The sequence below is a fragment of the Podarcis bocagei genome (genome assembly GCF_964188305.1).
Source record: "Podarcis bocagei genome assembly, chromosome: 3".
NCBI lineage: Eukaryota > Metazoa > Chordata > Lepidosauria > Squamata > Lacertidae > Podarcis > Podarcis bocagei.
Window position 1 is genome coordinate 44,628,558 of NC_138127.1, and position 17,615 is coordinate 44,646,172.

Here is a 17,615-nt window from a genome sequence, read left to right on the forward strand (position 1 = left end):
ACCCGGACACTGAGGTCCAGCACCGAGGGCCTTCTGGCGGTTCCCTCACTGCAAGAAGCCAAGTTACAGGGAACCAGGCAGAGGGCCTTCTCGGTAGTGGCACCCACCCTGTAGAACGCCCTCCCACCAGATGTCAAAGAGAAAAACAATTACCAGACTTTTAGAAGACATCTGAAGGCAGCCTTGTTTAGGGAAGCTTTTAATGTTTGATATATTATAGTATTTTAATATTTTTTTGGCTGCCCAGAGTGGCTGGGGAAGCCCAGCCAGATGGGCGAGGTATAAATAATAATAAATTATTATTATTATTATTATTATTATTATTATTATTATTATTATTATTATTAGTATTAAATGGTCCCACATTGGACATCTACATGCTTTCTTACTTCTTTTTTGTACCTAATAGAGAATCCTGTGGCTAGTTCACACATGCTACAAAAGGAGGCTTGTTTATACACTCTCATCATGTGGCCCTCCAGATGTTGCTGAAATACAGCTCCCATCATACCTGACCATTAGCTATGCTGGTTTTGGCTGATGGGATTTCGAGTCCCAACAACATCTGAGCCAGGTTCTCCATCCCTCATGTACACAGTTACACAGCCACATAGTCATATTAAAGTTGAGAAGAGGACACACAGGAAAAATGGCAGCTGTTTTCACGATCCCATAATCATCATTTTTTTATTTAAAAAATTGAAATGGGTAAGGAAAACACACTTGCCTAATTTTCCACAAACATGGATATGATACTAATTTATGCCATCGCCAAAATGTATTTCTATTTCATAAACTTGAAAAACAAAATAGAATTGTTTACATTCTTATTTGTTTTGGTAACAAGATTCCATAAGCTCAGTAAAGCAAATGGTCCAGGACTTTATTGAGTCTTTTATTATACTCACATAAATGCCACGGCAATAATATTGTAAGCACCAAGTGAACTCTTAATGAATATTAGATAATTAGTTTTAAGCGCTGCAAGAGATCCTCTGAGATGGAACTAGCAACTGACAGAACTAAAATACATGAAAGTCTTCTGTAATGCAAACAGAACACAGGAGAGAAGAATGCATTCAAAATAAGGCAGCATATAGACCACACATCCCACATAGGCTGTATTCATTGTTACCCTTGTGGGTTCATTAGCATCCATTTCTGAATATATTCAATAGCTATGTTGTCATAGCTGACCCTTGTTCATGGTCACATATCCTAGTTAATTCGTACTGCAAAATAATTGCCAGTACATGACCTGTGATCCAAACCCAGTTTTTAGGAAGTAGATTGCAATTTATTCCATCAGTTTAAACTTCAAGGGAGCATATGATTGAAAAGTGACGAAAATGAGTCCGCTGCATGTATTTGTGGATACCTAACTGTTACACTGACGGTAATGAGCTGTATAACCTGAGTTCTCTCTCCCAACTTTTCTTTCTTCTGTTTCCATTGAAGATTAAAGTATCTGTGGCTTCTGGAGGCAACTGCATCCGTACATACAAACCAGAGATAAAGAAAGGAAGCTACAACACTGTCATTCTCAATGTAAAGACAACAGTGGCCGACAATCTGCTTTTTTACCTTGGAAGTAACAGATTTGTAAGTCTGCATTCGTTTTCCTTTGGGGAAATTTTAGTCTGATCTGTACACCTGTAGCAAATGTCAATGTAAATAAAGGCACAGTGGAAGGGCAGGGAAACTAAGGTTAACTAAATAATTGTAATTCGCCATAAGGCAAACAAAGATCAAAAGGACTGTCTTTTAACCATGTGAAACAGATTTATAAATTACACAGCTCGTTGATGTACGTTGGGATTGTGGCAGAAAAAGCTCACTGTGTAGGACTCAGTCACTATTCTCTGATTCTTGCTTACGGGGGAATGGGAGGGGCCAAGGCAGTGAGGTCACTGTGATGCAAATTCACCTGCAGGAGGATCAGATGGTCTCTGCTGGTTCATTTGCACTGCACCAGCCTCCACATCTCACCCATCACCCTCCTGGTAAGAAAAAGTAAGCCGCTTGATGAGAACAACCTTAAGAATGCAATTCTATACATATCTACTCAAAAGCAATTCCTACCGAGTTCAGTGGGATTTACTCCCAGATAAGTGTGCATAAGACTTATGCAGCCTAAGGTTATAAAAGCTGAATCAAAAGAGTAAAGTTATCTTGCAATTATTATTTTTTCTATCAGCCAGGAAAAATGAAAACTGGCGAAAGACTGATTGGGAAGGAAGTGTAAGAAGGAAAGGATTCAGCAATCCTTCTGCATGCAGCACTTTAGATGACCCACCCAGCCCCTTTTTCATAGGAAATCATCATGGCCAGGATTGTAACAGATAGTCAAGCCCCCACAGAGGTCCAGAGAGGCCCAGGACACAGTTTTTGAGGCCTCTGCTGTAATGAATATAAAAAAAATGGCACCAGGAAACAAAATAAGACACCCAAGAAAAGAAAGGGAAACATAATTTGAATGTTTATTTATCAGATGCTTTCCTGGCGTTTTTCTGTACAAATGCACTAATTTGCATCTCATCAATAGTTATTACTGTTAAATAATAATAATAATAATAATAATAATAATAATAATAATAATAATAATAATAATAATAATAAATTATATCCCGCCCTCCCCAGCCGGAGCCAGGCTCAGAGCGGCTAACAGCAGTAAATATATTAGTATTTACTGTTATATTAGTAGATTACTATTATATTATAATAGTATTTACTATCGATGTAGAACGTGCTTAGTCCTGAGTTATGTCTGCACTGATAGGTTGTGGCTATTATTTTCGCTATATGTTCAAATAAGCCAATATTTGAAATAAGCCCATGAAGAGGAGAAATACATGTTTATGCTATAAGTAGAGTAATTCAGAAAAATGATGTGTAAATCGTGATAAGAAGTAAATCTCCAAAAGGAAAATTAAGGATTTTGAGAGATTATTCCACCTCAAGTGATGGTGGCTCATTGTCCTCTACTCACATCTTTCTTATTTTCATTATTTTACTAATTCTCTCACTTGCCTTGCCTTTTTGTTACTGTCTCTGCTCCCAAGTAGCTTTGCTATTATTTCTCTAATTAAGTTGATTTTTTTAAAAATGAAATGTCTTTTTTGTAGACTGACTTTTTGGCCATCGAAATGCGTAAAGGCAAAGTGGATTTCCTGTGGGATGTGGGATCTGGTGTTGGACGGGTTGAATATCCAGATCTGACAATTGACGATGGATTTTGGTACCGAATTGAAGCATCAAGGCAAGTACTCGCTTTTTTCATACACGTCTCATCACACACACTCCCCCTTTCTATTATGATATAAAATGAAGATGCCATGCTTCAATTTCATTTGCTCCTGAGATTAAATCTTTCATGGTTAGAAGCAGGACGTTTTCAGCAGTGGTACTATCATCAGTGGTATTACTACCACAACTTCTTCTTCCCCAAGGGCTTCAGCCATAGTTTATCACTTCCTGTGGGTTAAAAATTACTAAAAATTTTAGGTAGGTTTTTTTCTGAATTGATGGCCAGTAACTTTCTGTTGGGGGGAGGCGGGTGGTGCTGTGGGTTAAACCACAGAGCCTAGGACTTGCCGATCAGAAGGTCAGCGGTTCGAATCCCCGCGACGGGGTAAGCTCCCGTTGCTTGGTCCCTGCTCCTGCCAACTTAGCAGTTCAAAAGCACGTCATGTGCAAGTAGATAAATAGGTACCACTCCAGCGGGAAGGTAAACGGCGTTTCCATGCGCTGCTCTGGTTTGCCAGAAGCGGCTTAGTCATGCTGGCTACATGACTCGGAAGCTGTATGCCGGCTCCCTTGGCCAATAAAGCGAGATGAGCGCAGCAACCCCAGAGCCGGTCACGACTGGACCTAATGGTCAGGGTCCCCTTTACCTTTACTAACTTTCTGTTGATACATGAATAAACATTGCCTTGGCTTTTATAATGTCTAGATACTGTTGTCTTGTGTAATGGTTCATTCCACATGCATTCTTTGTCAGGAGCATCATTATTATAAAATGTAATGCAAACCCGACTAAGACTCTTAGGAATGCACAAGTTTTTATGCAGTTTAACCATGACCACATCCAAGATCAGGCCTTTGAACCTTACCCTCCCATAAATCTTTCTGGCCCTTCTCCCCCAAAAGATTGTGCCAGCAGTGGGCATGAAAATGATGGGACATACTTAATCTATCACAGAAGATTATATAATGCAGTGATTGCAGCATATATAGTATATAATTCTGACCTTATTTTCTTTGAATATCACACCCTGATAAAGTAATTCTGAAACAGAAGTGTGGAACCCAAGTTTTATGGGGGCATTTTTATTATTCTTAGAAGTTATAGCAGACAGGAATTCCATTCACAGTACTAGTTAGATGTCTATACCAATTAACTAGCCACCTCTATGAAATATACTAATGCTTATTCATGATTCGTTAAGTATGTTATACGACATTGTAATTATATGTTTAGTAATACATTTCATTTTACAGTCTAATTATACAGTAGGCACCATTAGAATAGTTTAACGCTTTTGCCAGTAATTTGCATGACAGTGCAATTTATGTTATTTTCTAGATAATATTCACTAGGGAATGCCATGCATATCTTGTTCAGATTATCAGCATGTTGAGGCAAAATGAATTGGAATTTAAAGGCCTGGCACTTGCAGAGAAAAAAAAAATGATAAATATTTCTGCTCCATAAATGGAAGGATATAATTGATGCATGAAATAATCAATCTCCGTGGAATAAATTAATGCATTAAAGGATTGTTGTGTTTCATTTTCTTAAAAATCAATGGAAGGTTTTCAGTTTTTAATAAAAGTTTTTAATTGAGAGCTTAATCTTTCATTTGTTCCATTTGAATAAACCTGAGATATATCTTTATTCTGGTTACTTCCTTTTAAAACAGCAGAGATTTGTTTGGGGTTTTACAGACACAATAGTTCACAAGTAGTGGGCATAATGTTTACTGCTAAAGAACCTTCCCTTCCATATGCATAAGGTGGGGGGTTGGCTTTCTGGAAGCAGCAGTGAGATTGTGTGAGGGTCTGGCATCACTAGTCCCCAAATACTGTTGTGGCCCTTTGGAATGTTTGTTTGTTTGTTTGCGAAGGCAGCACCATTCATGGCTTCACCCGATAATGAACTACTACTAAGGACACCTTTAGTCGGGCAGCTGTGATGAGGCCTAATCAATGAAGAGTGGCCCACTGGCTGATCTCCTTCATGAGATCAACAGCTAGTCAGTTATGCTGTGACCCACAACGTCTCCTCATAGGCTAAACGTTGTGTATAGAAATTCAAAAAATGTTCTATTGTATGTGTAAATTTCTTTACTGACTCAGGACTTTTAATGAACCTATGAATTCATTGATCAATGGTTCCCATATCTCTTTTTTTTTCCCCTCCTGAAGGACTGGAAGAAATGGCACTGTTTCTGTACAGGCACTGGAAGGTCCTAAAGCCACCATTGTACCAAGCATTTTCAGTGCAATTTCTCCACCTGGTTACACAATTCTGGATGTGGATGCAAATGCCATGCTGTTTGTTGGAGGCCTAACTGGCAAAATAAAGGTAATGGGGTGTTACTTCACTAGTCCAATTTAATCATGTTACCATTCTTTGATTTACTTTCTTTTAGATTGAGCAAAGATGGCAATCTTAGTCAAATGAATGAAGCACCCTTCCATGTTCAATAGCTCTTATCAGACTGCAAAGAGGAGCTCGGGATCAGGCTATTTATATTTGAGACATCAGGTGGTTCTTATTTATCATCGCATCCAGTGCATGCTTACTCAGAAATGAGTCCTGCTGCATCTACTAGGTCTTACTTCCATGTTGATATACATGGGATTGCACCATGAGTTGTTGGTCTCTATCTGCAGTATGCTGCAATTGCCTAATCCAGTAAGCATTCTGGGTATTTCAGATCATTTGCAGAAGGGTGGTTGTGGAAATAGGTGACAGTCTATATATTTTATCAATATAAAGGTGACAATATTAATGGGGCACGTTGCTCTATGTAATGCTTTCTAGCAATCCAGATCAATATCAAATCCTTTTCCGGCATTACTGAAGAACACTGGATATAGTTTTATAGAACACAAAAGGCCTGCAGTGTTTTAAAAGGGGTCACAATCACTATTCCATTAAATCTGGGACTAAAGTGCTTATAACTGAGTGAAGGATTTCAGTAATAGTAATAAATCATGCCCAACTTATTAATTTAACTTTGTCAAGAGTCTACTCTGACTGCTAAACAGTGAATCCTAGTTAAGTTCCCAGCCTCTCTTTCGGACATTCTAAGGCAGCATTCACCAGATGGTGTGATGGGACTACACCACTCACCTGACCGCTGGTCAATTGTGTTGCTACTGCTTACCAGGAAGGAGAGGGAGAAGGACAAGGCAGTGGTAAAATCGGCGCAATGCAAAGGCACTGGTCGGAATGCTAGGTTGGCTCTGCCAGAGTATTTGCACCTTGCTAACCACGCCACCCCCTCTCCCCATCTACCTCCTGGTAAGCAACAGCAGCAGAACCAGCCAGAGGTGAAGTGGGCAGCACCAGCCAACCACATCATCTGCTACTGGCAGCATTATCTTTGCAGAAATCACCTAATGGATCTGCTCATATAGTATGAAAGAGCTTTGGGATTCTCCAAGCTTAGAAGCAGTAGAGAATCTCAGGCACAGAGACTGAGTGCTACCTCCCAGGCCCCTCTATCTGGCCCTTGGGATTCTCAACAGGCCACACCCCTCACAGCCCTGATCCATGCCCTTCTCGTGTGTTTTGGCCTGGCAGGAATGTGTTCTTGAATGATGATAATGCCTTTGGATTGCCTGTATGGAGGATGGAGAGATGTGTGCAGAAACCTCTATTTTTTGTATGGATGGAATGTGGCCTACTGTACAATGTTAAGAGTCAAACTTGTTCCACCCACTCCCGCCCCCCCTCTGGCCCTGCACATCACTGGCATATGGCCCCTACAAGGTTGCCAGTGAGAGAATGTGGTCCTTGACTGAAAAAGGTTCCCTACCCCTTGTCTAAATGGCTTTCCCCTTGGAGAAACTTTCACATGGCTTGAATCAAGCAGGTAACACATAGCTGCTTGTTTGAGTCGGACATGAATAACAACTACCAGTAGGAAGGAAAGGGTGTAATGAGCAGTGTGTGGCTATTCTCCAGGATCCATCTCATGGAAACTCCATTTATGACAATGAAGTTTTTTACAACCACTAGATGTATAGCAAAGTATCATACTTTCATCAACTATTAAATGAGTTCAAAAGGAGACCGTTTGATATTCCAACTTCAGCTGTGAGCACACTTTATAATGACCGGGAAACCATGAAGCGATGAAGGAGGCAGATATGCCAGTCCACAGCTTACCAACAAGGAGAGCAGCCTCCTTAGTGAGATCCACTTAGAATGGCTTTGGGGGAAGACTGTAGATCAGCCTGCTCTCACTTCCTTTCATCACCGTTTAACATCCTAGTATGTGAAGCCACACAGCTGACCTCTTTCAGCAAACTAGTGCTTCTTGTTTTCGCATTAGTGTACATCCCTGGACACAAAGGATTGGGTCCATTTCAACCACTTTTCCACATCAGTTGAAGACTAAAAAGTACTTGGGGACTTTCAAACAAGCAAATGCTATCTGCCAAATAAACCAGTGGCCATGTATTCATAATACCATTGTCCATTAACCAGGAGCTCAGAACTCATTCTGGATGCTTTCTGTTTCCAGAAATCTGAAGCTGTACGAGTTACTACTTTCACCGGCTGTATGGGAGAGACTTATTTAGACAGCAAACCAATAGGACTATGGAATTTCAGAGACATTGAAGGAGAGTGTAAAGGGTGTGCTGTCAGGTAAGATTTTGCTGTATATTGTCAGTGTTATTGCTATTAATGTGCAGGTTACCTGAACAAAAAAAAAGTCATAATTCTGTTAAATACCAAGTTGCCTAAATAAATTCTCCCCTGTGTTTTCATGCTTCTCTTCAACCATTTTTGTATAACAAATGCCATTTACTAGACAGAAATGAATAACCACATATGCTTCATGGATACAAATCTGTGCATATCAACTATAAATGAGGCATGGATGTTGGAAGCTAAAGATATATCTTTTAAAAAGCTAAACCTATTAAGGTCCTCTAAATATCACCTCTAAATATATTACAGCTGGTTCATATGGCCATTTTCATATAGGAAATGACATTTTGAAGCCACCCTAATTTGATTTTTTGGCATAGGGAACCAAGCTCGTGAATGTCTGCTCATGCATATCCAATCCATGTCTGATTGACTGGTCAACATGCTAAACAAGATAACTGTAGAGTTTGCATACAACACAGGACTAATTCCTTCCTCTTGTTTTCTTCTTCATAAAGTATTGATTTGAAAACACATAGTGGGGATTGGGAACCTCCAGCGTGTGGGCCAGATTTGACCCAGCACAGGTCCAATTTGGCCTGTGGGATTCTTTCCCCCAAGCAATGCCCACTTGCCCTACATACGTGATGTCTGCTGTGGAACAGGCTGAGACCCAGCTTGATCAGCTGCGCAACTGAGTTCCTCACGGGGAACTTAAATGTGCAGCTAATCTCTAAAGAATGCCGCAGTGATCTCACTGCTCATTACTTGAAGAGTGGTGCATCTACCTGCTGCAGCAGCTGCACAAAACATTTCAGCTTTGAGAAGGTTTGTCTATGTGAAATAGTTGCCAGCCCCTACTAATGCTTTTTCATGATTGCTTCTATGTAAAGCAGTTCTGGAAGTTCTGATTTAGATTTTGAAAGTTTCCCTTTCCTCCTCAGCCCACAGGTGGCGGATGGTGAAGGAACTGTTCAGTTTGATGGAGAAGGTTATGCTTTGGTGAGCCGTCCCATAAGATGGAACCCAAATATCTCCATGGTCATGTTCAAGTTCAAGACATTTTCTTCCACTGCTCTTCTGATGTACCTTGCTACAATAGACTTGGTAAAGCTAGCCTAAATGTTTCTTGGCTTCTTTCATTAACATTATGAATTACACAGTTCCTTGTAAAGAGATTAACATGCATGCTTTTACACTCGTGATGAATGTCACTTAAGTGAAGACACTGGGTTTAATGATTTGTGTGAGGCCATTTATAGTCAATTGTGTGGTTTGCAAGAACATAACAGAGCAGCTTGTATAATGCTTTGCACAGAGCTCTGTGCAGATCATTACAATGATTATTCTTAGAATTTATAATTTGTAAAAAAAATTAAGTTGTATGGCAAAAGACTCCTCAATAATGGCTATTGGGTTTTACCTGTTATCTGTTAGAGTTAGGCATAACATGGCATCAAAAACATTTCACCAGAATGCTTTTGCTTTTGTTAATTACTTTTGTATCTGGTTATTTGTTAGCTTCCTTGGGTGTAAAGGAAAGGAAAGTGGGACATACATTTTTAAGTAGACATCCTTCTCCATGTGTGGGTGCAATGTCTGCATACTAATAGATTTGCATAGGTCAGGATGGGGAAACCCGTGGTCCTCCAGATGTTTCTAGACTATAACTCCAATCAACCCTGTCCATTGGACATGCGGGCAGTGGTTGATGGACGTTAGAGTTCAACAACATCTGGAGGGCCACAGGTTTCCAGGCTTGGTAGATCCTCATTCCTTACCTATTCCCACCATGCACAGACATTACAAGAACATTACAGAGATTGGGAGGTCAGTGTACACTTCCAGTGCCTCAACTACTCTTCTTTCTCTGCACTGTGGAAGCTACTTGAGATCTCAATCTCAAGTAAATTGTATAAATGTTCTCATCTTCTGGGTGCATGAAGACATATCTAACATCAGAGTTAGGGAACCTGTGACCCTCCAGGTGCTGCTGGACTTCAATTTATCATCAACCCATTGCCTGTGCTGGCGGGGACTGATGAGAACTGGAGTCCAACAATGTCTGGGGAGACATGGATTTCTCACCTCTGACTTAAACTCATGCCTGGGCTGCCTAATTAATATGTCTGTATAGAACAGATCATGCGTAGAAATGCATAGTCAGTGCACCTGCATCCTCATTTGAAATAATCAGCCCTTGCACATGAGTTGCCTTGTGCACCAATATAATTTTTTGGGGTGGCAGGATTAGCTCAAAACCAGGCATCCCCAAACTCAGCCCTCCAGCTGTTTTGGGACTACAGCTCCCAACATCCCTAGCTAACAGGACCAGTGATCAGGGTTGATGGGAATAGTAGTCCCAAAACAGCTGGAGGGCCGAGTTTGGGGGTGCCTGCTCAAAACAAAGGCCCGTTCTAGTCAACTGGAACTTACTGCTGGAACAAGACTATGAGCTGCACTCCCACAGAGCTTCACTTGACATTGCTGCTGTCAACAGAACTATGAAACTCCTTCAGAATCGCAGCTGATCAGGCCTAGACATTAGTACAGAGAGGGGTGGCTAGATATTAGATATATGAAGTCTACACAGACCTCCCAGTTCCTGTAGAGAACTGTAACATGTTCTCAGGTGATAAAGGAAACAGTCCCATAGGGATCTATCCATTAAGTGATAATCTAATTATAGGGATTTTAACTGCAGACTAACTTGTCATTGTCCTAGTTCTTCCCTTAGAAATGGAACCAGCTGTAATAAACAGATGGGAAGAAGTTCTGTATAGATTATACTGCATCTCTGAAATGTGTCAGTTATTGGCAAATATAATGAGAACTTTTGACAGTTCTAGAGATATTTGTGAATGTCTGAAACTCCAATATGCATTGGCAAATGCAGTCAGTCACTTAAAGTATGATCACTAGCATTTACTTGTTATGGGGTTGTCAGAATATTGATATTTACCAAATGTGGACATTACCAGCAACACATACGCAGAGGGTGGTAGTGTGTGCAAAAACAGGCAAGCAGCCCATGGAACGCTGTGGCAGTGATACAAAGAGACACCTAAGTATGAAGGCACACTGGTCTTTTTCAGCTTTTTTCTTTCTTTCTGCCACAAAATCCTGTAAGAGGAATATTAATTTGGAGACTTGAGTCGGAGGTTATTTATTATTTTTCAGATCATTTTTTAATGTTATCAAGATCTGTGTTGCAGTGATGAATGCAAGCGACTCCACCTTGCCGTTCACAATAATTTACTGCCTGGTTGGAATTAAAGAGCAACATATTTCCACTTTAAAACAAATTAACTTCACCTATGATGGCAACAAATTAACTTCACCTATGATGCCTTCTTTGAACTAAACCTCTATTAAGAAATGGCAGAAAAATAATCTTAGATATTGTTGGGAAGGGGGGCTAGTCACTATTTGAAATTACTTTCATCAGAAAATCACATGTCTTTCAAAATCTCACAGTGCAATCATCAGACTACATGTTTACTCAGAAGTAAGTCTCATTGAGGTCAGTGGGGCTTACTTTCAAAAAACTGGGCATAGGACTGCATCCTAAATAAAGTTTCTAATGCTTCTCATTAACAGAAAGATTTCATGAGCATAGAGCTCAGTGATGGGCGTATTAAAGTCAGTTATGATCTAGGTTCAGGAACAGCTTCTGTTGTTGGCAACCAGAACCACAATGACGGGAAATGGAAATCATTCACCTTGACAAGAATTCTAAAACAAGGTGAGTTCCTGCAGTGATAACATCATAAACGTCCTAATTATCTTATCCAGCACAGCTAACTATCTAATCATGGAGAAGATGATGTACAAAATTGCTGGGTTTAGAAAGTTGTAAAAGAAAGTGATTTAGCAACTTCTTTTGCTTAAATTACAGATGGCTCAGGTTAGCTGTGACTGATTGCAGTGTCAAACAGGTCTCTTATGATTTTCTTTTGAAAATGGTAGCTTAATTTTTCAGGCATAATTCTGCCTTACAGCTACCTAAATTACACTCTAAAATGCATCTGAGTGAAAAATGTTTTTTTCATGCAGTGCCCTGATGTTGTTCAGAGTTCATAAAACAAACCTACACTATTTTTGTTAGAATGTAAATTGGGTTTTGTACTTCATGGTGCCTTTCATAACTTAAATCTATCAAACTGCTTTCAAAATGTGGAGAGTTAAAATACTGATGGCACAGTATATCTGTCTACGATACACAATGGGCCCTTTTTGCACATTGTCACAGCCCTTTGTACTGCAAGGAGAAAAAGACTCCCCATAAATGACAGGCAACTTTAATTTACATGACTGCTAACGTTGCTGCCGAATTCAACTTTTAAAAAAACAAAAAGGAATGAGAATATTTCCAAAGGCAAAATATCTATAGGATGTTTAATCAAGCCTATAAGATTTTCATACATCTCTGTTTGAAATAAGAAAGCTGAGCTGAAACAATCTTTGGCTCCAGTTGATTCATGCTGTCTTGCTGAACCCTGAAATCTAGAAACTTCTCTGTGTATGTTCACCAAGATAAACTTTTGTAGTTTTGTCCCTGCCAAAATAAATATTCTGCAGTCATGGAAGGGTCACAACCCGTTTAAGCAAAGCGACTAGGATAAAATCCTGATCACATTGGTGGTGTTACATATTTTATTGTTGTTTTGGTTTTGATGGATATTCCAGTTTGTACATTCTCAGAAATCTTTTCCCAAACAGTCAACATGATAAAATAGGGATAATTAAGCTTGGCACTATATCTAAGGGTGCGGGGGGAATCTCTCCCAATGAACTGTCTGTTTTAATAATTCTGAACTTTTGGGGGAGTCTGACACATCCATTTGCATTTTTTATTTCCGTGCTTGCTTTTTTGTTGTTCTCTTCAACTGTGTTCTGCTTTTTCACCCTTAGTGGTTTCTCTTTTCTTCCTCCTAGCAAGCAGTTATGTGCCATTCAACTAGAAAAGGCTATTCAAAAACCAATCACTGGTATAATCAGAATGTACCTGGTCATACTTTTCCCTCTCTTAATTGAAAAGAGGATATGGACAAGTGTGTTTGCTCAAGAAAGGAAGAAGTAGTTATAAACATTTGAAAATTCTTCTGTAGCTCAAAGCCCTATTTAATTTTTCTTCTTATATTTTCTCAGCTAATGTATCAATTGTAGACATAGACTCCAACCAGGAAGAGATCATCACAACAGTTGCTACAGGGAAGCACTTTGGCCTCAACTTGAAAGCCGACGAGCCCATCTATTTTGGTGGATTGCCAACACTGAGACGAAACCTAAGGTAATGGCACTTAGCACATAGTCAACTAAAGGAATTCAGGAGCAGCAATTGTTCTCTAAACTTTTTCTTAATGATTCATGAAAGGATTGCACACAAAAAAGATACTTATGCCACACACCCTATTCTGAAACAATACACGAACCAAAAAGACAGCCAACCGCTGAAATTCACTCTTATCTGAATTTTGCAGGGGGCTTCCCCAGCCAACTAATGCATACAAAAATGCTTATACCTAGGACAAAATGTGCATACAGGTGCATATATTACTGAAAATAACATACAAAAATGCATTATATGGGGACTGGTGGAGAAACAGCTGGTAGTAAAAAATTGTAGTGTCTGCTCTTGCCCTTCTCTGCTCCAGGCCCTATCATCCCAGGCTCAATTTGCACAGATGAAGCAGTACCCAAGGTTAAAGAAATGTGGTTGAGGCACAACATGTAGCTCCATCCCCACTGCCCTAGTATCTGTTTTCATTTTCTGTTTAATCACATATGAACTCAAGACAGAATTTCTTGCTCAGCTTAAAATCTTCCTGTAAATTTTATTATGCTTAAAGTATTTTCCATATGCTTTCCTGTCTTCGTTAATGCTAAATGAGTTGATGAGGTGCTGGAGTGTAATCGGTGTTTTCTGTTTTGAAACAAACTCTGGAACCTTTATCAAAGTTTACAGAAACATTTCTGCAATGGAAAAAAATATCTGGTACAAAGTGCCGATACTGTGCAACACAGGCAAACCCATTCACCTATATCAGTTCAGTTTCCATGAAAGAATAACAATGATGAAGTCATTGCATAGGCAGAGAGATCTAGATAAGCTACTGGGCTGCTACAGAGCCAAACAACCACTATTGCACTGTTATTGTTCTTTTAAAATTTGCTTGTTAGCTGTTCAGGTCACAGGTCATTTTTAAGAAATCAGGAATTGAGCTGCAGCTCAACATAAATGACCTTATTTTGTGTGTCGTGTAGAAACCCTAACATAAGAGCTGTGCCACATAGATTACAGCTGTGTCACCAAAGCATCCAGTGGCCATCCAGACACATCTGGAAACTCACAAGTAGGACAAGGAAGTTCCATTTGGCTATTGTGGTTAATATCCTTTGAGAGACCCATTTTCCACAAATGCCTTTTTAAAAGCTATCTAAGCTACCAGCCTCCACCACATGATGTGCAACTGAATTCCATAAGTTACTTGTGCATTGTGTGAAGAACTTTTATCAGCCCTGAACACTCTACCAATCAGTTTTGTTGGGTGGCCCTGAGTTCTAGTATTATGAAAAGAAAATTTCCCTTAAGCCACTCTTTCTCCATCATTTTACATACCTGTGTTATGTCCCAATTATTCCTCTTCTTTCCGAAACTCCCAAATGGTTCAGCTTTTCCTTATAGGAAAGGTGATCCAGCCCTTTGATCAAGGAGAATGATACAGTGGTACCTCTGGTTATGAGCTTAATTCATTCCGCAGGTCCATTCTTAACCTGAAACCATTCTTAACCTGAGGTACCACTTTAGCTAATGGGGCCTCCTGCTGCCGGTACGCGATTTCTTTTCTCATCCTGAGGTAAAGTTCTTAACCTGACGTACTACTTCCGGGTTAGCGGAGTCTGTAACCTGAAGTGTTTGTAACCTGAGGTGTTTGTAACCCAAGGTACCACTGTATTGAAGGAGGGTGCAACTTAAAGATGATGGAAGATTTTCCATGGACCTCCCCAACTAGCTATCTCCTTCGATCCAGAAGGACCCAGCAATTGCTGGCAATGTTTGCTCTCTCCCAAAGGATCCTAGGGTGCAGTGGCCTCACTCAAGCGATGGTCAAAACTGCCAGCTGATATTGCAGGCCTGAAAAGTGAGAGAGCCCATCAGCTACTGCTGGATTTACAACAAGCCACTCTTAATGCCTTACCCTCAGAGAGGGATCTTCTCTGTGCCCTGTCCTCTTCCCTTCACCAGCAGGTCTAGGTGTCTTCCCCCTCTATAGAGAAGGTAGTCCAGGAATTAGGGATGGGCTTAAGGTTGGTGGAAGCCCCTCCAGCCTAACATACTTGACTTTCTTGGTTAGAATTTCTGCTACTTACAGACATTGTGTGGGGCTGCAGAGAAAGGTGGTGGTCAGTTGGTTAATTTTTGAAAAATTCTGAGGATTTCTGGGTCAATTGCTTCCCAGCATGCAAGTCTTATGGAAGGGCAGTGGGTGGTTTGTTAAAAGCCATGGGTGTGTATTTTAAAGAAAGTGGCCTGAATCTTAAGCAGACTGAACAGCCTGTATCATTATACGAATTTGGTTTGTTATAAATGTTATAATTGCAAATAATAAACAAAATGGTATTTGTTTTTTTTCCCTCTCTCTCTTTCTCTGTTCATTTTTATCCTAGTATGAAATCCAGGTAAAAAAAAAAAAAGAAGTCAAATTTCAAGCAATACTTGCATGCCTCGTGCTCTGCATGGGTTAAGCGCAGCTTGCAACAGGTGGCGAAGCAAAAAGCAATTTGTGTCTGTATCTGTTCCAGCTGTTGCTCTGGGGCTGTTCATTTGGCAATGGATCCTGCTGCAGCAAATCAAGCTGCTCCTCAGTGCTTAACACAGCCTTGCCGCATGCTGCGCACACACTTGCAGCAACAAACACTTAGCCTAGCATCTTCACACAGCTGTTTATATCTTGCTGTGTTGGGTTTTCTTTTCCTTTTTTTTCCTTTTAAAAATTAATTATATCAGAAGTACAAGCTGTATTTTTTTAAAAAAAATAAAAAGCAGTTAAGAGTTTCCGTTCAGCGCAGAGCAAATTAGTGATGGAACACGTGCAGAAATCTGTGAGAATGGAGTGTCAATCACAAGAGATTGTTTATTTTCTCAGCAAATTGCAGGGAGGGACACTTGACTCTCCAACCTCTTCGTGCAATGCAGGCTCTTTCTGGCATATATGTTTTCTGTATATCTTCAGGAACATAAGAATTGTCTTATTGGATCAAGTCTCTGTAGGCCAGCAATCTGCCAGCAAAATAATCTCTACCATAAGCAGAGTGCAAGCGTGATAGCCTTTGGCTTGCCCCAGAAAACTAATATTCATAGGTGTGCCGCCATTGTACTTGGATACTCCCACATAGCTATCCTAACTAAAGCCTGAACTCAAGGTCTTCCCAAAGATGATGAAAGGGGGACAGAACTGCTGTAACTTTCTGAGGGGAGTACAACAGTCTCCACGATTTTAGATGTGGGGGATTTTTATTTACATTTTACAAGGTGGCAAGGGCTTTCTTTCTTTTTCCTCTTCATCTCCCTCTTAAGAAGAAAGCCAACCCACACCGGCCCCCAAGGCAAGCGATGTTTTGGTGAGAAAACCTCGGCAGACAGGCTGGCTTTTCTATACAAATATGGGCCGGACTGCCTCATCGCAACAGTATTCTGTGACCATGTAATCGTGGCTTGGCTTACTTTTTAAAAGGACAAAAGAAAGCAAAATGAAAGTTTACCAGCTTGCATATATGCAAGTAAAAGAAAGAAAGAAAGAAACCTTAAAGAAAACACAACCGAAACTTTAACCATCCATTCCCGAAACATTTAGCACCATCTCCCAGTACCACCAAAATTTGATTGGGAGATATATTCATTTTGGGTTAGTCTCTCTTAATGAGCCTGGAAACCCTGCTTATCTTCCGCTGAATTATAAAAAGCAAACCTCCGCCTCCATATTTTGCTCATTGTCTAGACAACTACAATTATTTCCTCAGGTGCATCTAATAAAGAGGGATCCCACAGATGGGTTCATGCAATGTTAAAATTTGAAGCAGATAAATCTTTTCCATAACTTTCTCTTGAAACAAATATCTTCGTGAGGGTCATTTTTAGCTTGGAAATGTCAGGAGTGTTGAAAGGTTTAAGTACCCTTTCTCAGCATATCTGTGTGCTCAGACACAACCCACCCCAGCCTGCTATAGCATAAGAAAAACTGAGGTGGGAGAGAGAGTCTTAGAACTTTGATTAACATGTAGTTTGAGCCTCAGTGACGATGAAACTCTGGCAAGATTTGCTTGGTGAGACAGATGGAATTACAGGTTGTTAGGCTGCAGAAAAGCTCTGCTACTGTGGATCAGTGCGTGAAGAAAATGTAGGAGATGAAACATAGAAAAAAATTCAAAGTTGGAAAGAAATTGTGTTTGCCTTTCTCAGAACTTTCTGAAGCTCAGTTGGTGCCCACAGGGAGACTTTAGAACCTTCAACTAGCAGTAACATAGAATTGAGATTTTCTTTTGTTTCTTTTTTTGGTATTAACTCTAAAGTACTTGCAGCTTTTGAAATAGATATGCTATGCTTTGCTGAGATGGCTACAAAATGCAAAAATAAAAAATAAAAATGCCACAGCAGAAAAAAGCTATTGGGGGACATCCAAGTTGTTGATCTTCTATATTATAATGTTGTTTTTAAATTAAG

The 17,615-nt window shown here is 40.0% G+C and overlaps 1 protein-coding gene across 7 annotated transcripts in view; it reads left to right on the plus strand.

Annotated features, from left to right (window-relative positions):
* The window catches only part of LAMA2 (laminin subunit alpha 2), a 372,288-nt gene that overhangs the window by 322,849 nt on the left and 31,824 nt on the right, over positions 1 to 17,615 (plus strand). For 4 of the 7 annotated variants that reach the window (XM_081187598.1, XM_081187601.1, XM_081187602.1 and 1 more), the window contains 8 exons: positions 1,459 to 1,602; positions 3,126 to 3,259; positions 5,428 to 5,587; positions 7,761 to 7,885; positions 8,836 to 8,998; positions 11,492 to 11,636; positions 13,043 to 13,184; positions 15,563 to 15,574. In XM_081187598.1, the coding sequence (XP_081043724.1) occupies positions 1,459 to 1,602; positions 3,126 to 3,259; positions 5,428 to 5,587; positions 7,761 to 7,885; positions 8,836 to 8,998; positions 11,492 to 11,636; positions 13,043 to 13,184; positions 15,563 to 15,574 (1,025 nt within the window). The remainder of the gene's footprint in view (positions 1 to 1,458; positions 1,603 to 3,125; positions 3,260 to 5,427; positions 5,588 to 7,760; positions 7,886 to 8,835; positions 8,999 to 11,491; positions 11,637 to 13,042; positions 13,185 to 15,562; positions 15,575 to 17,615) is intronic. The other 3 variants (XM_081187600.1, XM_081187603.1, XM_081187604.1) reach the window with 1 other exon arrangement.